At 43.8% G+C, this 24,509-nt stretch overlaps 1 protein-coding gene across 7 annotated transcripts in view; it reads left to right on the top strand.

The window, feature by feature from the left end:
- Window positions 1-16,552, top strand: part of SIPA1L1 (signal induced proliferation associated 1 like 1) — a 701,300-nt gene extending 684,748 nt beyond the window's left edge. For all 7 annotated transcript variants that reach the window (XM_069208954.1, XM_069208957.1, XM_069208956.1 and 4 more), the window contains 3 exons: window positions 3,889-4,003; window positions 6,673-6,754; window positions 9,451-16,552. In XM_069208954.1, the coding sequence (XP_069065055.1) occupies window positions 3,889-4,003; window positions 6,673-6,754; window positions 9,451-9,594 (341 nt within the window). In that variant the 3' untranslated portion in view covers window positions 9,595-16,552. The remainder of the gene's footprint in view (window positions 1-3,888; window positions 4,004-6,672; window positions 6,755-9,450) is intronic.
- Window positions 16,553-24,509: the final 7,957 nt, after the last annotated feature.

Genomic DNA, 24,509 nt, shown 5'->3' with positions numbered 1-24,509 from the left:
GAATTGAGCCCTTTGATTGTTTTCTTTTCGCTGTCTCGTTCGGACGTGTTACCTCTCGCTCCGGTACATCTCGGTTCAGTATCTTCTGAACTTTCCTCTAACTTTCTATAAATGTCGGTATAGTTTCGATCGTGATTTCCACTCTTATAGTCGATCAGATTGCAGTCATCGGGGTAGTCGAACAATATTAGGCTGATAGAATAGACTCTGTTTCGGTTATGTCCTCTGTGTCACGCCAAATTTCCCTACACCGATCAGCATTTGGTGCGTAATCTCTGCCTGTCTCCGGAACACAGAGAAGAAAACTGCAACACTTGTAGATTATTTCGATTCAAAAAGACTCTTCGGGACAAAAAGGCGCGTCGATTGGAGATGGCGTCCAAGTCTTCAGAACACACACCAGACATCTCCGGAGATGAACACCCACAAGAAGAAGTAGGACAGCGTGTAGCCGTCTCCATTGCAGATTCCGATTTGGACAGCCAAGCCATCCCACCGGCACAATACGTGAGTACACCAGCCCCATCACACCAAATAAAGACTATTAAAAAGACTCCTGCGTCAGTCTTCCACTGCCTTCGGGCCATGATCGGACCCGAAAAATTGCCTTTGGATGACCAACCCTCAGGTTCGGCACCAAAACAAAAGACCAAAGTGCATTCAGCATATACCAAACAGCCTGGCACATCAGTTTCGGTACCAAGCCGGAAATCAGACTTTTCCACCTCGAAGCCGAAAAAATGAACAGCATTTTTGGAGCTGACTTTTTTGGCCCGAGTCAAGCATTCCGCATTCAAACCTTTGGAATAGAAAGCTGCCAGTAGTAAACACTCTCTAGCTACTGAGGAGTTTTTGGCGATGCAACCTATTTTAGAGGTTATGGACGCTAAACTGCGAACAATTAATATACACAAAGAAACAGGAAGGATCATAGCCTCTCCTCCTCCAAAAATGTAAAGAAAACTGACTTTTCAAGAGACTAAACGCTGGGCTGCCACATTTCAAAGTCCTTAATTAAAAGGAGAAACAAAAGGCGATGCAACAACCTCAGCCTTCACCGCCGCATTCTCCTTCCCTTCCTTCTACCCCACCACCACCTTCACCTACGCATTCAACACAGTTCTCTCCACAGGCCTCATCTGCATCACCACATAGGGATGATTTAACTGATCCTCAAGAAGCGATAGACCCATGGGGTATATATGACGCAGATTCCATTCTCCCCAATGACCCAGATTTATACTCAGCAAGGCCATCTCCCACTGAAGATACCACTGCTTATAATCCGGTTATAGCGAGGGCAGCTGTGTATCATAACGTTCAGTTGCATACCGATCCTATTGAGGGTGATTTTTTGTTTAATACTTTAACATCTACTCACAGAGTACCAGTGTCTCCCTATGCTTCCAGGCATGCTTAGACATGCTGAAGACATTTTTAAAGAGCCTGTAAAAGCAAGAATCATTACAGTTTTTATTAGGACAGTTACCTGCTGATTCTATAATGGTAAGTGCTGCAAACCTTTCACAAGGAAGGGACAATAAACTATGTGAAAGCGGCAGGGCCATGGGGTGACTAGCAGTGAAGGGGAGTGCACTGTGCACTCCCCTCACTGCGGATGTATGTTTGGCTGGCCATCTCCGGCCTGCCAAACATACATACATACATGGCACAGCAGGCTCTCTCCAGCCGGCAACGCTGTTGCAGGGCTGAAGAAAGCCTGCACAGGCTCCCAGTCTGCCTGGGAGTGCCCAGCCAGGGTGCTCCCAGCCAATCCTGATGCTGCTCTGTGCATCGTCATGATTGGCCACAGGGCAGGCTGGGAGCCTGTTCCTACCTGCAGCCTGAGGAGACGGAGGAGAGGAGCGGCACTGAGGTAAGTTTATTTTTTATTTAAATTTCTAAAAAATAAAAACTTGTAGCACTCCGAGCCCAACACTAGATGGCGGACGTATGCAAAGCATGTTAATCTACAGCACTGCATGCCACAAACAGATGTCTACTGAGTAACATTTTCCTTCTGTGGCAGGCTGTAGAAGGCCAGGTTGGTAGACCGTAGGGGCTGGGCCTTACACCGGCTTGGTATTTGTTTCTGTGAGCTGTAAGCTTCAGACCTAATGTAAACCTGTACGTCATCAATATGCTTTATATTGGGATCGCCTCATTTGGCACAGAGATATCCTAGAAAGAAGGAAACAAATTACACTGCAAAGTGATAAGAGAATTTGCAACTTCAAAGAATGAAAGCTGCATTATAAGGTGCTAAATATGTCCTGCAGCTCTTGGCATTTTATAAAACACAATTATCTTATTACTAATCATCACAGAAAGAGACACCGCATCAGTACTGGTGATATTCTGTAAACGAGAGGGAATGCAATTCCATAGCTCTTACATTTAGAATCTAGACAGCACCACTGGGCAGTTGCTTCTTGAAAACTGAAGAGCCATAGTTAGTTAGTGAGCCATACAATCTAACAGCAAGTCTACAAATGTTTTGGCAAAGCATATATTTGACAGGTGAACATTTGTCTTGGCTTTATTGCACCAGTGCTAAGACGGTCTTGGGGAAATGTAAAAATCAGCATTAAGGGAGGTAAACCCAGTGGTACTCTTATGCCTCCTGAAAATATTGTTTCAATGCCGTGCTGTACAAATCTTAACTTTAGCGCCCTGCTGGCAAATGTGTTTTAGCAGCTCACAAACCAGAATCCGCAGAAAACAGGATGATATGGTGTGGTGTAGTTCTGGGATGTGTTGAATAGTTTTTATTAATAATGAGCACTAACCCTCAACTGTGGTTACTAGCATTACTATCCCTGTGGTCTAAATATCCAAGCATATTAATAGAAGAGCTGGGTATGTGCCATTCCCTTCAATTTGTTTTTCATAAGCTGAAATATTTAGTCTCGATATTGCAATTAGGAAATCCTCAAATTGATCATGTATTCTTAAGATGGAATTTTACAATTTAAGTCCATAGATACACTATCATATTTAACGGGAAAGCACTCATTGTGTTAATTTATAGTAATATTATTTGCCTATGTAAATTAGCTTTGTACGCTGCATTATGTGCAGAGGGCACCAAATGTGCCCTTCAAAACAGTCTGGTGGCGCTCAGAGGCCACCCCAACCCAGCCATTAGACACCTCATACACGGGGGGAGGTGGCCACACTTCTCCCTTGTAGGAAATCTTTTGTTTGGCTTCTCCGGCCTGAGCTTGGATCACCAGCAGGAGGGCAGAACATTGGGGTTAGCAGCAGCCTGGGCTTGCAGTTAGACCCCGTAAGGCTGCACAGGCAGAACTGGGGGATCCTCTAAGGAACCCTCAGGGTACATAGTATCATGCAACCAACATTGTTGCACAGTGTAGTTGCATGATTCCAACATGTTTGATACCAAACATGCCTAGGTTCGGAGAAGCCATTTTATAGTTGGTGCACTACGTACCTTAAGATGGCTTCCCCTCACTTATAGATTCCAGGAATTGGCCTGGGGATCTGTAGGGGCACCCTGCTCATGCAGGGGGTACCCTCAAACTTAGAGACATGCACCCTGCCCTTTGGCTGAAGGGCCTACCTGAGTTCAAGCTCAGGTAGTTGGATAAATAAGCACTTTTTTTTGTGGAAGCATACAACTTCTGGCCACTGAAAACATGTACTTCCTGGTCCCAACATGTAGGTGGAGCTTAATGTCCTCTCTTGGTGATTCTCACATTAATTCTTTGACAGCTGCGCTGTCAAGCCAGACTGTAACAATCTAATTTTGTATAACTGGGTGTATTCGTAAGACAGTTTGGAACAATTAAGTTGAACCCTGGATGCATTTCTGTCAGTGCTCAGTTATTTATTTAACAATGATTCACTTTTGTGTCTTTCATTCAGTCCAGCGTGCCACATTCTTTTCTGGTTCTGGTGAAAAAAACAGACCAGGGAGTGCATCTTCCGTGGGCGATCAGTCAGATGGACAACATGCCTCACAAGCCAGGCCTTATTTAAGGTATGCACTAAAGTTTTTACGGTGTAACCTAGTATTCTGGAGAAAATTGCTCTTTCCTCTCTTCTGCTTAAACCGGTGATGAATTCAGCTGTTTTTAATCATTGGAGGCATTTTTTTGCCCAGGATATAAGCACCTAGAAGGTAAGCTTTGACTTTCAGGAATAATTGGAATCATGATGCAACACGTGCAGGTTGGGGGAGAACAAGTCAGTTTTAGTCTGGCGACGTTTGGCATTCATGATAGGTAGCTACAAGACAGCACTTTGTATGTCTGATTACCTGACTTTTGCTGATAACCAGTTACTTTAGTGACTATAGTAAGATCTATGCATGTACCTGCGAACGTGATTACTGTGGAAAAACTTTAAATGTTATTGTTTGGCATGAATGTGTATTGACAAAAAACAACTAGAAGTATATGGTGATATTCTAATGTGACAATAGATGAGCATGAAGAGTCGTGATTTACATGTGTGAAAGGAGATTTGCTGATGGACTTTGTGAGTATTGAGTAATTCAGTTTCTGGCCACAGTAGATGTAGATGTGGATGTGATGAATTCCAAGCTCGTAATTGGGTCGAACAGTATTCCAAGGTTTCTGGCTGAAGTTGTAGGAGTGGGGAGTGTCTTGGGGAAATAGACTAGACTAAACTAAGTTTCGATTGGGCAGCAAGGTGGACACAGTTTCAGTCTTGGAAAGGCTAGGTGTATGTGAGCAGATTGCCATCTTCTGCTCATTAGCTACGAGGCAGTCTGAGTATTTAGTTTGGCCATTTAAGGTAAATGCTGAAAGTGAAAAAAAATGTGCATAGAAAACAAGCAAGAGATGCTGTCAATGTGTGTATGTAATGCACACAGGCAAAAACAGTGGGTCCAAGTCAAAACTGAGAAACTCAAACTGGTGCAGATCATAGATGTCCCACCACCGCACGAAAGAGATGGTGCATGCACTAAACATGAAAATAGCATGTTAAAAATAAAAATAAAATACCAAAGGGAAGCCCATTGGTTCCAGTCGCATCTCTCCTCTCCACGTAACGGGATGTGGCAAAACCTGATCAGCCCTTTCCATGGAGATGTGTATAGGATAGCCCGCATCCCAACATTAGCAACTAGGAGGCTGTCGAGCAGAGAAGACCGAAAGTGACAAACAGTTTCGCGTAACACAACGAATGGCACATGGCTTCAAGCCCAAACTGAAAAACTAAGATGCAAGTACTTCTGTCTGGGCAGTCCTACAGAAAGCATATCATTTTAACCATGGCTTCCTTACAGCAAAATTCGCAATTAGAAATTGAGAACCGGCAAGAGCGAGTGTTTAAATGTCTCTGAACTTCGTGTCCTAAAACCATTTTATTTTTTTTTAAACTATAAAACTGAGATAAAGAAAACACTGGAGGCAGAGTTGTCAGTACCAAGATCCTGCTGTGTGCATAGATCCACTAATTAAGACAGAACTCTCTATGAAGGAAACCGAATAGGCTGCTAGATTCAGTATTGATCCCAATGCTTCCTGATCCAGCCACACAATCCCCAATATCTGAAGAGCCCAGTAACAGACACAGATCTACAACTAGTCTAGTGTAGAGTCTGCAGTGGACATTGTTTTAGAGATCTGCCAAACTTAAAAAAAAGTATAGAGAACACTATCTCATCAAATGCTGGTTAGTTGGACTGAGCCCCAGCTACTATGTGTGAAGACAAGTCCTCCCCCCCCCCCCCTTTTAATTAGAAGGTAGGTTTGAGAAATCCAATTTGTTTAAACAAAAAATGACTATAAATACTAATCCTCATTGTTGAATTGTTGGATAGAAGGACTCTTTATAACCCACTTGAGGATACCAGATTCAATGATGATTGCTTGAGATGTCAATATGTCTTTGATTGTGAGGGGAAAAAACATTCTTTATAGCATGTTGGATATTTTTGTGGGAGAAGAGAAAACCTAATTGATATGCCTCATAAGTTGCATTATGGCCAGTGTAATGTAAGCATGCAGCCTGATATTTAGGATATTGTGAAGTGAGTGCAAGGGATGAAAACAAAATTAATGAGAGATTCATTTGCTTATAAATTGATGCCAGAATTTGATCACATGAAAAGAGTATTTCCTCAGTGAGTTTGGCCTGTTCAACTGGTGGATAACAACTTTGGGCCTGATTCACACAGGTAAACTTAGACTTTAATGTGAGTTTACAATTGTTTGCTATTAACAAAGGGATCTGCAAGTAGTATATTTACGAGTGCAGAGTCTTCACACATAAAATGATAGGACAGTCTTATGTTTTTATGTACGGAGACTTCACACTCTTAAGGATACTACTTGTAGATCCCTTTGTTATTAGCAAACAATTGTAAACTTACACTACAGTGTAAGTTTACCTTTATGAATCAGAAAATGTATTGGTAAATTCTACGTTTTCCATTACCAAATCCGATTCACTTTTGAATTTGCTGGAGTTCAAATCTGACACCTTGTCAGATTATAATTATTGACTGAAAAGTAATTTCCTCCCTGCCTAGCAATGAATATTTACCAGATCTTTCTTATAGCACGCATTGTCATCTGCAACATGAATTACAGAAAAACAAATTAACATTGGACCTTCATTTGCCGTCACGGTCTGTTAAACCCATTGATCAACGCTTCTTTTTCTCGTTTTTTGTAGTAAGGAATCTCCTACCAGCCTTGCCTCAAAAGTTGACCAGTTGGAGAGTATGCTGAAATTACTGCAATATGATCTCAAGAAGGTAAACTACACACACAGTCTGAGGCGCGATCAGTACATATAGGGATTCTTGTCCTCACATACAGCAGTGCAAGGATGATAGTTTATCTGAGGTATGTCGTTCATAACTAGAGCAGTAGGATATATTGTTTAAAGAAGTACATTATTTTAACACAAATGATTTCGGACATGCAGGACACCATCCCAGCAAGTATATAGAGAAGTAGCCATATTATTTGACAAACCTTTCATCATAAAACCGAAGGTGCACAGAGCACTCTCCACTGTCACTGTCCTAATGTGTCCTGTTGGTGATCTTGTTAGTGACCTGCCACAAATTGTTGCTCTTCTATTGTTGTTGCCGGATATTCAGATGTTCTTGGCCTTTGTGAGGATTATGTTAAATATATACTAATGATTTGAAATTAAAGAGCTGATTCTAACCTTACTAACTGCAAAATATTCCCATAAGGAATAGGAATTGCTTCTATGTTCTCCAAGTTGTCATTTTACCTAAATAGGCAGTGAAATTCCCCCCTTTCAGAACTTTATCCAAGGCATGTTCTACAATGTCTGAAACAGTCAGGCCATATTATCCCAATTTGAAATTATAATGCATTACTTTCTACAATTGCTGTATAAAAAAACATCTCTAATTTCTTATTTATGGCTATGTAGAGAACCTAGTGTCTGATACCGTTTCTAAATCTGATAACTCCTTGCTACGACATCACAGCAGTTGTTAACAAAATTCATTACCCACTGTTGATAAATCATAAAGGCCTTCCAGGCCAGGCTGACGTGGCTCGCCGAGAGCCGGTCAACAAAGCTCTTCTTGTTTGTTTTTACTGAAAAAAGAAGCACAGCTTCAGGAGGGAGAAGGAAGGCATACCTTTGGGGCAGGGATGCATAAGAGGCCATGTTATGTATCGCTACTTCATTACTTCTCTACCATTGCGTAACAGTTGAAAGCAGGGGTACATGAATTTCTTTTGAGGAGGGCGCATACTTAATATAAAAAATATAGATTGGTAAAAAGAGAATTAAGGGTATGTTTTGCATCTTGGGATTCTTAGTGACATCATCGACCACTCAGACTTCGCTCTTAATGTTCATTTGATGTATCCCTGAACCCCTTTTATCCACTGTTACCCATCTAAAAGTATGTATCTATTCAGCGACTTGTGACGTGCGCACAGTCGTTGACTCTAAATAAAAGATGTCAGATCTAGACTGTAATAACTTATTACTGTTGAATTCTGACTTGACAGTGCCTGCTGTCAGAGCCACGGCTGAGGTCAAGGAGCATAATTAAAGCAGCTTTTTAAAGAACAAAAGGAATGTGACTTTTCTTAAGGATTTTCTTTCTTCTCTGTTTTTCTAGCTGTAAAGTGAAAGGAGATAATTATGGCAACATGTTTGCTTTTTCCACTCCGTAGGTAGTTATATAAAAAATGTTAGAATCCTTCTATATATATCTGCACATTCTGATATACTGTCTTTTAACAAAAAAATCTTACTTGTATTTAACTGATTGTAGTATCTTTTTACGAGAAACATCTAACAGCTTTGTTGATTTTGTACTCAAAATACTATATTTTATTCTTCATGTTTGAAAACATTCTCTATTTCATATGAAAAAGCTACATAGCAAGGATTAAGGCGGCTTGTGGGAAAGGTGGTGGCATGGCCATGTATTATATGGGATGAAAGTACCCCCTGTCTGCCATATATTAGAAGAATGTTGCAAGTCACCTTCGAGTTCCATAGCTCAGAAAGGAACTCTGCTTTCAGCCTGCTCCTTTATATGTAACTCCACTGTGACTTTCAATGTTCTTCTAATGTATGGCAAGGGGTACCGCATCCCATGCTTCCTGTGGAGCAAAGAATACTTTGCAGGTTGCGACTGGGTTGGCTGTTGGCAGCTGAGGTAAGAGAGGGAAAGAGTGCAGTCCATTAAATTGAGAAATGTTTTAAAGTGTTTTTGACCCATGTAAACGTGCAACAATCTTGCTATTTCTCTTTTTGTATAGAAGGCACTTTCGAAGTTTGCAGCATTGATGGCAAAGCCTGACTCTCTTTAGTATTATTTTGCCTCGTCTGGCTTGAGGGGGCGTTTGATCAGCTAATAAACCAGCCTTTCTGACTTCTTCCTTGCCAGCTACAGATCAGAATGGGCTGCATTCTCAGCCAGTTTGTAGAGTGATCACGCATTTTGGAATGCAGTATTTCTTAGGCCAGAATGGTTGGAAATATCCCAGTCCCAGGTCATTCTTAATGCCACCCTGTTGTGTATTTTCTTTCTTCGGGCAGTGTGGAGACCCTGCCATAGTCTTGGCTCGGACTAATATCAGACATGCTACTCACTCGGTGAGTGTGCAATGGCCTCCTTGTACAGAGGAATCCACAGCCTTGGTATACTGCAGCGCAGTGAGAAAACGTTGAGGGTGAACGTTTAGTATGGGTTAAGTAAAGTCTAACTGGTTCTGTTTGGCGTTTTGTGTGATGAGTTAGGCCTTACAAGACCCTTCGCAGTTGTAAATTTGCTCTTTAAAGTCGGATTTGATTTTCTTTAGAAGATATAGAAGACAAGGGGTTTTTACTTTAAATTTGATTAAAGCTTCTGGGAAAATACTCTAGCTGATGAAGTCTGTACTGTGTTCAGAAGAGCTTCTTGTAGTCTCTTCAATTCATTTTCTGTATGTTTCCTTTCACCAGGAGAAGGAAGATAAAGCCAATCTCCAAGCTGAGGTTCAACAACTGCGAGAAGACAACCTGCGGCTGCAGGAGGAGTCGCAGAACGCCTCTGCAAAGCTGAAGAAATTTACAGAATGGGTTTTCAACACCATTGATATGAACTGAGACTACGGATTTCCACACAAAGGGAAAGGAAAGTCGTAAAACCTGCTATAAATAGCTCTCTGGGCTTAGCTTTAATTCAGACCATGACCATCTTCTAAAAAGATGTTTCCAAGGCAGATCCCGTTTTCATACTTCTGGCGACCCTGTTTACATAGGCACAGCACACACATCCAGAGCAACAGCACCGCCGGCTCGCCTTTTTAGAAAAGGGAAAAAACAAAAAATATAAAAAAACGAAAGAAACGTAAAAACACGCGTTCTAAAATGTGAATGTCTTTTTTTTGCACATATTTCTAGGTTATGTATAAAATGTATGAAGAATGGCACCAAATCCCTATAGCCATTTCTGTTGACTCCGGTTTCACCCTATCCAGTCTGCTCCAGGCAGTCTAAATTTTTATGCTTCTTTTGAGCATCGTTAATTAGGGATTGAAAACTGTCGCAACTGGGAGTATTGTTTTGTGCTGCTGCTTTTCAGTGTTCTCTAGAGTAGGCTAATCATGCAGAAATGACTGGCCGGTTGTGCGCTTGTTAACACGGGATAGCTGCCTCTGAAATATTGAGTCTGCAGTCCCTTGTTAACGTACATTTGACTTAAATATATATTTACAGTTCATCTAGTGAAACCAGATGTGTTGATTGTGTAGTACATGGCTGCAAAAAAATATTGTGGACAATTGAATCATTTGTTACAGACTTATTGTTGGATTTATAATGCGGGCAACGGTGGGACTGTGAGAAACACAGTACATACAAATGATCACCAACTAACTGCATTAAAGTTGTTTTAAGTAGCAAAATCACATAATTTGGGTGGTACAGCGCTTTTTTTTATCCTAATACAATAGTTTTAAAATTTCTAACTTGAAAGTCACACTGCCTTCTGTATCATTTAATGTGCTGGCAATAATCTAATGGGATATGGTTGCACTGGGATTGGTTATGTGGAATGTCAATCATCAGAAATCATTTTCTACAATCAACAAGCTGATGCGGGTAAAAGGATTGGAGGGCACTGGCTTCAAATTCTACCTACGAACTGTTTTCAGCTCCAAGTCACTGGTTTGTTGATTACATTCGGAATTTACTGTCTTTACCCTCTTCCGTTTCTTTTCACCCTTTCATCGTAGGTTAAAAACACCTCTTACTGCCCTCTCGTTGATGGAGTCCACCACTTGTGGTGTTGCGCTTTCTCTGTGACTTGTCATGTGACGTCAGCGACCGTGGGGCCAGATGATAGTGCTGGCACATATGGTCACTCAGCTGTCCTTTGTGGTGGATATTTCAGGTTGGCGCTTTAACGAAGACACTTACATTTGGCACAACTGGTTTCAGTAGTATTACGCGACCATTGTTTCGTTGGCACATTGATTTCTGCATTTCTAGCTTGCCGTAACTGCTGCTTAATCTTTTTTTGTGCAACACAAGACAGAGCCTTTTTTGGCTGTTAATCTTTTATTACCTCTCAGTTTAGAATATCTTAGTATGTGGTTAACAACGTTGATGACGTAAATAGCCCAAGCATTAAGTGTCAAGTTAGCGCTTCAACGTCAACTCAGCACCTTCCACCCACATATTATACACTCTATTAGCGCCCTAAGCTGGGTCTCAGCAGGGCCAGTAAGAACAGCTAGCGATACTTCAGTGCAAAAGCACTTAGAATGGATGCTGCAACTGTGTGAGTTTCTTGTTGCTGCTGATTGACCCTCACTGAAATTAATGCTTCATTGGAGTTCTGGTGATATGTATATTTTCAATACTGTGTACAATTGAAGACAACTTTCCCTGCGTTCCAGGCATTTGATATTGCTACTTCATAAAAGAAAACATTAAGCACACAGCCACAAACACGGTTTTAAATTTATTTTCAAAGTAAATTTTTGGGGCGTTAATTCAAACGTTTGCATTGCTTTTATTTCTGCTGTTATTTTACGCAAATCCCTGGCATCATTTAAGAGAGACTGACTTAAAGTTGACATTTTTAGGCTTGTATTTGAAGTGATGATAGACGTTTGCATGTTACTCGCAGTCCTTCTTACCCCACATGGGGATGCTAATTCTGAAAGGAATACCCCAGATTTCCTCATTGTAACCAGCATTGTTTAGGGACAGAGATATTTGCAACCTGTGTGAAAATTTCAAAGCAGTTTCAATTCCCCTTCAATATCACCTGTTCTTTGATCTTGAAAAGCTGGCACCCCGACACAATTTTTACACAATTGCAGGATGTGCTGTGGTTGGTTCAGCTAAACATTAATATTTTTGCCATGTAGAACAACGAGAGGCAGACGTGGAGCGGTACTATCACTGGCCACTGAGCATGAAAAAACAGTCTGCTACTCAGGGATGTTAAGAAGGTCAATAAAGCATATCCCTATTTTTATAGCGGTAACTTGAAGCAATAGCAATCTCCACATTTTCAGCTGCAGCGCATGGAATGTGCAGTTTGGCCACCTTGCGTCGCATGATCAACTGTACATATCTGGCCCCTGGCAGTGGTAGTCAACTGCTGCAGGTTTTAGGGCTGACATGCGCTTGCAAAGTCATACGTGGAGCAGGTTCCATTTGAGAAGTCGTACAGCCCTACACAAACATTGCTGTTATATGTAATACAGCCATTGCCACGGTTTCACTCGTGAGCCTACAAACTGTTGACACGTTGGGTAATATCAGTCGAGTTATTTACAGTGTGCTCTTGCCCTTAGTGACGTAGCACAGCCTGACGTTTCTTCATTGCTGGGTGGAGATTCAGAAGCAAGAATGTATCAAGAGCATCAGATTTTTTTCCTTCTGGGTTAATTCTTAATTTGTAGTTCGGATACATGGAAGGTCCAGCAGGAGCAATAGAATTATATTTTGACCCTTAGTGTTAGCATTTCAGACTCCACTTATCTTTGTGGAACTAAAGATTGTATATACGCATTTCTAATATGAAACCTGAATTTGTTACATAGTGCCACAGTTGGAGAAATACCTATATTTTTGGTACTGAGACCTATATTAGTGGCTTTGCTACTAACTGCATCATTTCCGATGCAACCTTAATTTAAAACTTGACAATAGCAGTCCTGAAAGCAACCCTGCAACACTTCTCTGCCATACACCACTGATAACCTTTATGTCATACCAACAGTTATCATTGCTTTCCTTGAGTTATATATTTAATTTCGTATTTTTTAGCTCCCAACTTGGAACACCTAGTTCCCAACACTTACATCTCAACTTACTTTAACGTTCTAAGGGAAGGTAACTTTCTTATTGGTACGTCCAGCCTTCTTTCCTTGTCGGGTCACCAGTAGCAGCAACTTGCCAGACTGGAGCACTCTTTCCTTACCACAAAAGGAGTTAAAATAGAAGTTTTACATCCCACTCTTCTATATAGCAACCACCATTACTTTTCACACAGCACGGGCCAAAACTTTTCCAAGATGTCGGCTGCTTCCTCTTCACTTGGTCTTCCTATGTACTTAAATTCCCATTCTAGTCCATCTGGCTTTCTTAGTCCATCAGCATTTTTTCAGTTTGTGGGACTCACGTCACTGGCTTTAAAGACCTCCAAAAAGTCCCTGTCATTTCACTTAAACTAGTATGTATAGAAGGCAGAGGGGAAGATCATGTCATCAGTGCTTTCCAACACTGCAACTCTGTAGACACAAGGATCCCATCCGTTGATGTGTATATATTTGGTTACTGTCACCCTCAGCATTACTTGTTTCATAGAAGCGACGTTGGGTAAGTAGAAAGATTATTTTCTCAGGCAACATAGCCAGGAGATATGTTCTGACAGAACCAGAACTTTATCTGAAGTGCCTATGAGTTCATGTCTGAGTACACACCTCTGTTGCCTGAAGGTTGAACACTTGCACGAACCTACTTTGAATCACAGGAATCTGCAGCCCTTAGCAAAACACACAGTATCAGCTCCTGAAGTTGACCAAAAGGCTGACTCATTGTCTGAAGAAAGTTATGGCAGAATGACTAAAAGATACTGTCTAAGGATTATGGTACTTGGTGCCCCAAGGTGGCATTGCTGCAGCCTGCTCTCAATCTACTTTACTACCAAGAATCACTTGCCCTCAGTCCCTTAGGTAACTTTTCATTAAGCCTTATCCTTTCTCTTTTGTTCCAGCCTCTCTCATACAAAATGGGTTCGCAAAGGTTTGCTTTGTGGGCCGCAGCTTTTTTATTGCGCCAGCTTGCATCAAAAGATGTAGCCTGGGCTTTTGGTCCAGCTGCCTCTGGGACCCAATCCGTTGCTGACTTATTTTCAACTTATCCCCAGTAAAGAGAAGGGGCCAAGGTCATTGTTTTATTATTCAGTTTTCCTAAGCTAGTTGCAGACATTTTCAAGGCTATATCCCTACCCCAAAGCAAGACTCAATCACAATCAGGCTAGATAGAAAGAAATAAAGCCAAAGGAATCCTCACACAAAAGTATGCTTCCATTATATTGTTCTACGCCAGGGAGAGTCTCCCAGGATGGCCAGGCTCATACGATGTTCAGACAGAACTTTTAGCTCCTCTCTGTGGTCTTTTGAGGTTTCTTCCTTCTACATTTGCCTCCTTGCTGTCTTGTCTTATGGTGATTTTATCCAGAGCTTATTGGCAAGATCTAGGTGCTCCTGCAATCCTCAGTCTATTTTTGGTTCTCAATGGATACGCTGTAGGACAGATGTATGCACTCCATCCTTGGCATCTTGCTCTTCATGGGTGAAGCTAGAACAGAACAATTTGGCTTTATGCCATCCTTCCCAGGTTGCTAACTTCCAATTTAGTCTTACAAGCCCCACCCACATCAGAAACACCTCAGGTTTGCATGTGGAGCATCTCTCTGATTTCTGCGTAGTTTTAACGTGTTATGAGCCTTCTTCATGTCCTTAGCCTTTCAGAAAATGTGGACTTCACATTTAGTTTCTTCTCAGTCATTCTAGTTTATTAGTGAGGTGCCGCACCACTAGCGGTGTGAATCCCTCCCCTGCTCTTCCAGTCCAAGGAGATGCTCCTATCCTACTTTGGTGTCAAACTTCCAACATTCGGCTAATACACACCTCTCATGAGCAGGAATTTCACCAAGCTTTTTTTTCAACTTAAAATGCATTAGCTTAATGGATAGCAACATTTTACCTCAGAAGCTTAATGGTATGGTCCTGTGGCTGGGCAGAGCAGACCACTTGAAAAGGATGCTTCCTCATCTCTACAGGTTTCTGCAAGTGCTGAAGTCCCCTCTCTTGACCTATTCCTGTTGCTGGGGCCCCCAGCTCCCCACAGAGTATCACCATTTGTGGTACAGGCTGCAGAGATGATTCATCTGTCCTGCTTTGCCATCAGTGCAGCTGACTATCAGGTTCCTGTGCTGCTGCATTTGTCATTTATGACTTCAGAAGCTGACTTCAGGATTCTTCATGCAGCCAAACGTTGGTCTAAAAGCAAGTGGCTGTTGTTGCAACAGTTCTTTCCAAGACATCAAATACATGTTCTGCTTTATGCATGTGCCTTTTTTGCTGTCTTCTATCTTGCCAGTTGGGGTATCCAGGTGCCTTTCTGTAAGCCCTCTCTAGCCAATCTAAGGACTTATAAGAACTCACCTCCTTTCTGAATGCAGTTGGGAAGCATTTTGCGACACTGGAATGACTTTTAAATATTTTGTCAAGTAGGGCCTCCTTTCAGGTGGTGAATTTCGTCATAGACCTTGGCGAGATGAATATTGGAATGGTGTAAACCATCTGCAGTGTTCCACAAAGGTGGTCTTGGTTTAGGGAGGGACTCTGCATTTTTATGAAACTCCCTTTCTGAATTCCTTTCACTCCAAAAACGTCCTGTTTGAGTTTTTCATGCACTCCTTTTTTGAATACTTAAACATTTCTAGGTTAGATGTGAAGAGTGTTTTGACATTTTACTTGTCTGACCAAAAACCCGATAAAATTGGAAAGACTGTACATCACCTCAGGTGTCCCTTTACTCAGAAAACTGACATTAGGCTTTCGTTGCTCACTTGGTTGTTCCCTGAAGGGCCAGAAACGAATCCTGTTTACTGTAGTGTTAAATGCCCTTGCGGTATGAACTATCACGGCTTCATTGACTATCCAGTGACGTGCTTCTATATATACTATATGTAAAGCATCTTTCTGGACTATGCCTACTGGCTTCTGAAAATAATGTGCAGTGGATGCCCTACTTAAAAACACTTTTGGTTAGCCTTCTGGGGCTGTAGTATCCATGATCTATGGCCCTTTTATCTGCCCCCTAATTGGAACCAGATGTTTTCAAATCTCAGTATAGAGGAAGAGGAACTGAGAGAACCCACAAGTACAAGTTACTCTACTACTGGTGGTTCTAAAGATCCTCTTTCTCCTGACACTGCCTGCAAGCCCTTCTGAACCAAGATAGGTGAGACCAAAGTGAAGAGGGCAAGTGTGAAAAGCGGTGGGATCTGGTCATGTGAGGCACAGAGTGTACCAGGCTTCAATCTTGACTCCTTTTCTGCATTGAAGTGTGCTCTGTCCCTTTGATCTGCTGATGCTGTGCCCACCAAGGATCTGACCGTGGGGGGCTTAGGACCACCATTAGATGACTCTACAGCAAGCAACCTGTACTATTTCTCCCTTTTAGTATTTTGGTTCAAAGCGTCTGTTCTAGTGGTTCACACCGAATAGTAAGTTAAGGTTTTTGGAACATGTTCTCATGCAATTCAGACTGAGTGTCTTTCTTTTGTAAAAGTTGACTTTTTTATTGATTGTATGAAGGAGATTTGTATTATGCCGGATGTTATTATTTGTAAATGGAGATTATTGCGAGCAGCTCTTGAGTGTTCTGAACCCTTGCTTTGTTCTTTTTATTTTTGGGAGGGACTTGAGGCGAACTGTTTCAGTTTTGCAACAGAGTTCTGCTTGTATGATGCCTCTATAGGCAACTTGTAAAGTTCTGACAAATAAAACTAATTTTAAAGGCTCTTCTAAAATGTTGTTTGCATTTTGTTCCGCTTCTCGATTCCACTCTACATATCTGCATTTCAAATGTAACCATTTAGAGTGTTTGCTATGAATTTAGTGACGGAATAAATTCTAGAGTAGTGGCAGAACATCACTTTTCCTACGTACATTTTTCAGTATAAGAATCAAAATCCTGTGGAAGATTTTTGGGCCAACAATGAATTGGACCAAGCTTGTACAATATATTGTGGTAAACTAATACATGTTTAAGTTATTTACATTTATCTCGTCCTGAAGCACAGAAGTGTGTGTGTGTGTTTTTTCACTGAAAAAAACAAAGGTTACAGGGGTGTTATAGTTGGGAATTAGCATTTATAAACCCTTAGAAATTCACTGAAAAAAGGTTACAGGGTCGTTCTAGTTAGGTTCTGAAATTACATGCAGAAAACCATGGAAATTCAGCTGTTATAGTTGGTTATTTCAAGTAACTATAACACGTGCCCCTGCTATGCTCCCTTTTCTCATCAATATTATTGGAAATGTTGCAATGATAATATCAGTAATGCCATAGAATTTGTCATGGCTGATGTAATTGTTGGGGTAATTAGCTATGCATTGCGAGAGCACCCCCTCCTTTCCTTCCATTGTCCAAGTCCATGCCCCTGCTCCCTCATTACCGCCCTGTGTGACTGTTGTTCTGCCACTTCCCTTCCAGCCTGACCTGAAATAGTTAGATTGCTACCCCATCCACCTCCTACCGTCTGTTGTTTGAGCCCATGCACCAGCCCCCTCCCTCATGCCCTGCACGATCTGATGTGCTGCTACTGTCCTCCATTTAGCTTGATATCCCTGCCCACTCCTCCTGCCCTCCGTTACCCAATTCTGTGCCTATCATTGCCCTCCTGTTTAGCCTCTAGACATAGCTTGCTGTCCCTACCCTCCTTCCCGCTGATGTAGATGTGCATGCCCCTGCTCTCTCTCTTTTGCCCACTGTGAAGGTGTATGGCAGCATTGTGGCACCCCTAACAGATTGAACTCCAAAGCGATGCCAAAGAAAGTAAACTAGACAGCTGTCAAAAGGCATTTATCACTTTAAAGGAAGCACCTACTCTAAAAGCTCTAGATTATTCCAAGCAGTTCATAATGCAGACAGATGCCTCTGGACATGGGTTAAGAGCAGCCCTATCCAAGAGCAGTAACGATGGCCATTACCAGTCTGTTGATTTGATTAGCAGGAGGTTACTCCCCAGAGAGCAGTGTTGGAGTGCCATTGAGAAGGAAGCCTTTGCTGTGGTTTGGTTCCCGAAGAAGTTGATATCCTACCGGTTTGGTTCTCACTTCCTTGTTTATACAGACCACAGATGGCTGATGCAAAAGAAAGGTGAAACCCCCCAAACTGGTGAGGTGGTCCATCTCCCAACAGGGAATGGACTTTTCATTGAAACACAGACCTGGGACTGACTGTGCAAAAGCAGATGGCCTTTCCAGGTTTTTCCACTTAGAAGAAGACTCTCTTAGAAAAGGTCAGTTTCATTCTCCTAGGTTGGGGATGGGGGTTGTGTAGGGTAAGTGCCACCTTTTAATGTGGACAGCTCACATTTTGCCTGCAATTTTGACTGAAAAATCCCTGGATTCCTTCTAACCAGGTCCCCAGTGCCAGATGTTTCACTAAAAATGTACAGTTGTTCTCCAGATGGCCACACCTTTGGCACTCCTGTACGTCCCTAGTAAATGATACCCCTGGAACCTAGGGCATGGGCACCAAAGTGGGGGTCCACAAGGGTTGCAGTATGTATTGTGCCACTTTCAGGGACCCTGCACCTAACACAGATAGCCTGCCACTGCAGGCTGTGTGTCTTGGTGCAGCTACAGGTAAAAACATAGCACACAGCCGGTGCACCATGTCGCCTAACACTGCCTGCAATATACAAAAGTCACCCCTATGGCGGGCTGTACTGCTGTAAAGAAGGGTACATTATATTACATGTGAGAACATATCTGCACAAGCAGACATTTTCCTGCTATGCATTTGTCAATTCTTAGACATAGTGAGTGAACAGGGAAGCAATTTTAAGTACCTGTGCCGGGCACTGGTCAGTATGAGTTCCAGAGCTACCTGATGGCTTCACTGAAAATAGGGTGTTTGGTATTAAACATCTCTTGTTAATAAACCCTCATTGATTCCAGTGATGGCTGTATCACTACTTACATCCAGAGGGCACCTTGGAGGAGCCCCATGAAAACCTACCAACTACCGGTGTGCAGACTGACTAGTTTCAACACGTTTGCCTCTACCAGATGAGTTTCTGACCCCCCAGTGGGTGAAGCCCTTTGCTCTCAGGTGAACACGAAAAAGGGCTGCTCTGGCAGGGGTGTTTGCACACCCCTCCCAACAGGATAACCTGAAAATGTGCATTCCAAGACAGGGAGCTTCAAAGAAGCCCACAACCCTTGGTATGCAGATCTGCCATCACTCAACAGAGAAATGCCAAACCACCCCACCGCTATACCCCCCCTATCCTCCCCTTACACCCCTGTCCACCCCTCAGGTCAGTCCCAACCCTAAGAGGAGCTGCCTGATGTGGATACATGTAAAAATCTGCCATCTTCGTATTTGCAGAAATAGGAACTCTGGGACAGAGTTATGGCCACTTACCACAGAAAGTGGTCGTAAAGGGGGGTGTAGTGACCCCAGGGGTGAGTATCCCATTGGCTACGACCCTGCACTCCCCTAACTGCTTATGCAAGCCCCTGGCGTCAGGAAATGAGATCCTGGTGACTCGAAGGAGGACACTCCAGAGACTCAAATGGCAAGAACTGAAGATCCGTGACAGACTCAGCGCCAACCCTGGCAGCCTGCCTGCTGACTTTGGCAATTGCGGGGAAGACACCTTGTTCTGCAGCTGCTTAAACTTCCAAAAGCCCGCAAAGATTGCTAGCCTTCACTCCAGCACAACGAACTCCCACAGAGCAGCTTCCCTGCATCTTTGCAGGCACCCAATAAGCACTAAAGAGGGCCCCAGTCGCCGAAATCCGACGCTGCACAGCACAAGTGCACCCATGCCCCCTAGTCTGAGTTGAAGTGGTCCAACTCTGCCAGCGTGGTCCCCAGTCTCTCCAGAAACCAAGGCCACTGTGGGTCCTCCCACTGTGACCTTCACCCAAACGCCTTCAGCCTCTTTGTGCAGGCCCTCCTCATCTGCAGCCACCTCTGGTGACGGAACCCTGACGGTCCACTGTACTTCTACACACAGATTTCCCAGACCAAGGAGAAGAGGACCAGTGGTGTCTGTGTCCCCCAGGCTCGTGAGACTGAGCCCACTTGCTATTTCCTCCAGACTGGTCCCTCAGCCCACGCTTGTAGTTTGTTTCTAGTGGCCCCCTTGACCACCACCGGTGACAGGCACCCAACAGTCGAAAAGCTCTCTGCTCCCAGACGCCTTGGACTGAGGAGAAGAGGACCACTGGTGTCCCTATGTCCCCGAGCATTGTAAGAATTGAGCCCATTTGGTGGCTCACATTGGCTGAACTCCCAGTCCTAATTTGCAGCCTCTTTCCTACTGGACCAATCCCCATTGACTAACATTTGTCATCTAATTCTGTACTACACCTCTGCACCCGGCTGCCCCAGTGCTGCCTGTTGTGATCTGTTGGTGTGGTCTTGACTATTGCCCAATACCCAACCGTAGCCCAGGTTATTGATCCTGTAATCCTCTGTACCATACCTGTTTATTGGGTTTTGTTTTTCCTCCATGGGATAACATTGCACCTTTCAAGAATTGCACGACTCGTCTAAAATATTTATTTTGCAAAAAGTGCTTACCTGATCATGATGATTCTGGTGCCAAAACATATATAAAGATACTTGTTTTGTTATGTAAATTGGTGTGGATCTCCTTATTGAGTTGTCTCATTTATTGACTGTGTGTGTATTTGCAGATGACTAACACTCCTCTTTGATAAGCCTAAGGCTGCTCGACCACAGTACCCCCTAAGAGAACACCTTGGGATTGCTAGAGCAAGCCCCTCTTCACAAGTATGAAACCCCTGGACTCTTTGCAAGGTTATCTAATTTTGATATACCTTATAAAGAGCCAGCTTCCTACTTTGGGGGCACGGCGGTGGTGTATAAGTCTTTACATTTGCGCTACCACTCGGTTAATAGGTGATACTTTTTTCCTATTTTTGATTCTTCAAAATTGTTTAAAAATTACTATTAGGACCTTGTGTTTAGTTTCCCAGTCCAAACTGTTAAAAATACTTTAGTTAGTGTACTTAGAAGTTTGTTTCTAATAAGGTCCCAATATCTCTAAAGCCATGACTGAGGCAGCAGGTTCATCCCAAGAGCTCCACCTGGGCCCTTACCAAAACCTTTAGTTGGCCTAACTTAAGTCTCTCTGCCAAGCATGGTACTTGCTGTGGGGTCTAAGTCCTCAAAAGCCCATCTGCAGCAGTTGGTTGCAGAAAATGATAGAGCCATGGTAAGTAAAAAAAAAAAAAAAACCCTCAGGAGGAGGAGGAGGTGGATGAGCATGATAACTCCCTCTACAACTCCAGTGATAGTAACCCCACTGGGAGCACCTCTGATAGTACCACAGGAGAAGGAGACAGTGAAGATGCTGATTTTCAGAAACTAGCAAAGAGGATTGAATTAAAGGCTAGACTTATGGCTATTTAAAAAGAAATAGCTGAGATGGGCCTCGGACCCACCTATGGTGGCAGCAAAGTTTTAAATGGGGAGAAAAAAGAAGCTTTTGACTCTAAGATCCCCAGAGGGATTGTTCCCTAATATTTAGAAGAGGGTGATGAGATCACCAAATGGTTCACAGCCTTTGAGAGGGAATGTGCCATGAGGTAACTCAGCCATACGTATTGCAGCTCTCTACTCTGGGAGCTGTTCTCAAGAAAGTGTAGGGATAGACTCCTGACACTGACTGGAGCAGATGCTGAGTCCTGTGACCACATGAAGGATACCCTGACTGAGGGCTAAGGACTCACAATTGATGAGTACAGGAACAGGTTCAGGTAGACCAGGAAAACCTCTTGTCAATCCTGGGTAGATTTTGTTGACTTATCAGTGAAAACACTGGGTGGTTGGTTGAAAGGGAACTAGGTGCAACACTATGATGGGCTTTATAATCTTATAATGAAAGAGCATCCATCTGATGGAGATTCTAGTTGCAGATTCCTTACCTTAGAATTTCCTGGAGGCGTGAGACTGGATCCTTAGAATTTCCCCCAGATGTCAGACTGGATCTGGAGATTTTTCTTCAAGCAGTACCCTTGCGCGGCATCTGGTGGCATTGGTTGACGCTGTGTGCATCGTTGGCAACGCGGTCGTCGTGATGTCAGTCGTATGTAGGCACCACTCCAGCGAGCGGACGTCAGTTCTTTTCTTTCCGCGCCACGTGCAGATCCGGAGAGAGATGCCCTTAATTTTTTTTTGCCTAGCTTCGACCTTTTTGTCGTACTTTTTTTTACTTTTTGGTGTGCCAAGGAATGCCACAGAAGACCGGGTTCAAACCATGTGACTCCTGTCACCAAATGATGTTGGTGACAGATCAGCACCTCGTGTGCTTGTTGTATCTGGAGTGCGACCACGACCCGAAGTCGTGCTCTGAGTGCCAGGCCATGACCCCCAAAGGCTTTGAGAGAGAGGTCCCTGAAGTTCATGGAGGGCCGGCACTCGATTCTGCATCATTCCTGGTCTTGTTCGTGAGGAAGGTCACAAGACCGCTCACAGAGTCACTACCACTCTTCGTCGTCCCATTCAAAATCTTCTGGACACTCTGGTCATAAAAAGAAGTCATCAAAGAGGGTCAAACGTTCTTCTACTTCACCCCGTCGCTCGGCTGAAGAGCGTTGATGCTCTAGGCCTCCACCCCTGGAGCCTGCTTCTGGGATTGCTCCATGCCTCCCCAACTTTATGGGAGCCATAGCCACCCCTGCCCAGCTGAAGGAGTTTTATGAGGCCAAGCGATTCATCTTTAGGCACACCGACCCCCCGTGGCACCTTTAGGTTCAGGGGATCCGATGAGGGGCCCCCCAGGTTCCATGCCACTGGCTTTGTCTCCAGCCACTGAGGGCCCCTCTGTATCCGTTATCAGATCTGTGCTGATGCCAGTCATGCCAACATTACCTTCTCCGGCGCTGGCAAAGACGTCGGCGCTCCTGATGCCAGGTGGGCCCACAAGGGACATGGACCCAATCCTGATCCCAGACAACCTGCAACTGCGTTGTTCAATGCCAGATTTGTCTTCGATGGGGTCTCTCACCGCAGGTTGGATTTTGACCCTTTTTATAATGGGTATGGATACTGGGAAGGTTTGGAGGGGTCGCTGGACCCCCTGGAATACCAGCTAGACAACCCTGAATTAGGCTGGGCCCAGGAATTGGGCGAGGCTAGTGGTCTGGAAACTTCTCTGTATGCTGGCATGCTTTCCCTACCGTGGCTACGGCCGAGGGAGTGTCTTATTCTGTGGTGATCAGCAGGACGCCTGAAGATTAACCTCCTGACTCGGGTGCTTCATCCTGGGGCTTCCACTTCGGAACCCCTTTTACCCTTCAATGAAGCCCTCACTGGTCTGGGCCCAGCACAGGGGCTTCGGTGAATAGGACAGTATCCTGCCGCCATCGGCGTGTGCCAAACGACCCTACATTCCTGTCTCAACACCCTACGCCTGAGAGCCTTGTTATCCAGGCTTCTTCCTCATCTGGAGCATTCCTATCCACAACCCTGGTTAGGGAATCAAAAAGACTGGGTCAGCTTGGGAAGATGATGTTCTCTCCCTCCAGTCTGGCATTGCAGTCCTTGAACACCACATGCCCCTTGGGCTTCTACACCATTCCCCAGACATCATCTCCCAAGCTGTTGCTGATGGCAGGGATGCGGCCAGGTTCACGATCCGTTGTGGGCTGGACACGACCAACTCACTGGGTGATTGGATGCGTCAATGGTGGCCTTAAGGCTCCATGCCTGGTTGAGGGCATCTGGCTTTTCGAGAGATGTCCAACAATGTCTTATGGACATGCCCTCGATGGCACCTGCCTCTTAGGAGACAAAGTGGACTGGACTTAGCACTCAAGTGTTTTAAGGAGTCCCAGGCTACGGCTCGGTCCATTGGTCTCACAGCAGCCCCTAGCCCAGCACAGTCCGCTTTTCACCCCTTTAGTGGCCACGGGTTCACTTTAAATGTGCCAAAGTCACACATGACTCCCTCTCAAACGCTCCCCTTTATCCGAGGTGTTCTGGACACAGTGCATATTTGGGCTTATCCTCCCAAAAAGCGAGTTCAGGATATTCAGGCTATGATACCGATGTTTCAGCCTCTATCCTGGATTTTGGTGAGAAGGTAAAGAATCTGCAACTAAAAGTCTGTACCAGATGAACAAGTTACTTACCTTCTGTAACGATTTATCTGGTAGAGACATATTCTAGTTGCAGATTACTTACCAACCCATCCTCCCCGCACTGCAAACTGATTTCTACGGACAGAGATTCCTTGTTCAGGGCCCTAGTTCTGGCACACCATTCTCAGTGTTCATGTCTGCGTGCTACTGGTGTGGAAAGTTGTGATAAGCAACTGATATTAGTACGCCAGGGTAGTGCCTATTTACGACCGCAACGTCATCATTACGACCGCAACATCAGTGATGCACGCGGATTCGACCTATGCCACCTGATGGCGTGCAAGGGTACACCTCGAAGACAAATCTCCAGATTCAGTCTGATGCCTGGGGGAAATTCTAAGATACGGAATCTGCAACTAGAATGTCTCTACCAGATATATCGTTACCAAAGATAAATTACTTGTTCATTAAGTGTTTCTGAAAAATTGCATCAGTGCCTGGTAGACCTAGGTCCAAATGCTTTCCAAGAATTGGGAAAGAAGGCAGGCCACTGGGTCAAGACTAGGGAAATGTCTTGTCAATCCTGGGTAGATTTTGTTGACTTCTCAGTCAAAACACTGGGTAGCTGGTTGAACC

This window comes from Pleurodeles waltl, chromosome 9 (assembly GCF_031143425.1).
Source record: "Pleurodeles waltl isolate 20211129_DDA chromosome 9, aPleWal1.hap1.20221129, whole genome shotgun sequence".
In the NCBI taxonomy this organism is placed as follows: Eukaryota; Metazoa; Chordata; class Amphibia; order Caudata; family Salamandridae; genus Pleurodeles; species Pleurodeles waltl.
Note: the sequence above shows the minus strand (reverse complement) of the source record. Positions and strands in the feature narration are given on the sequence as shown.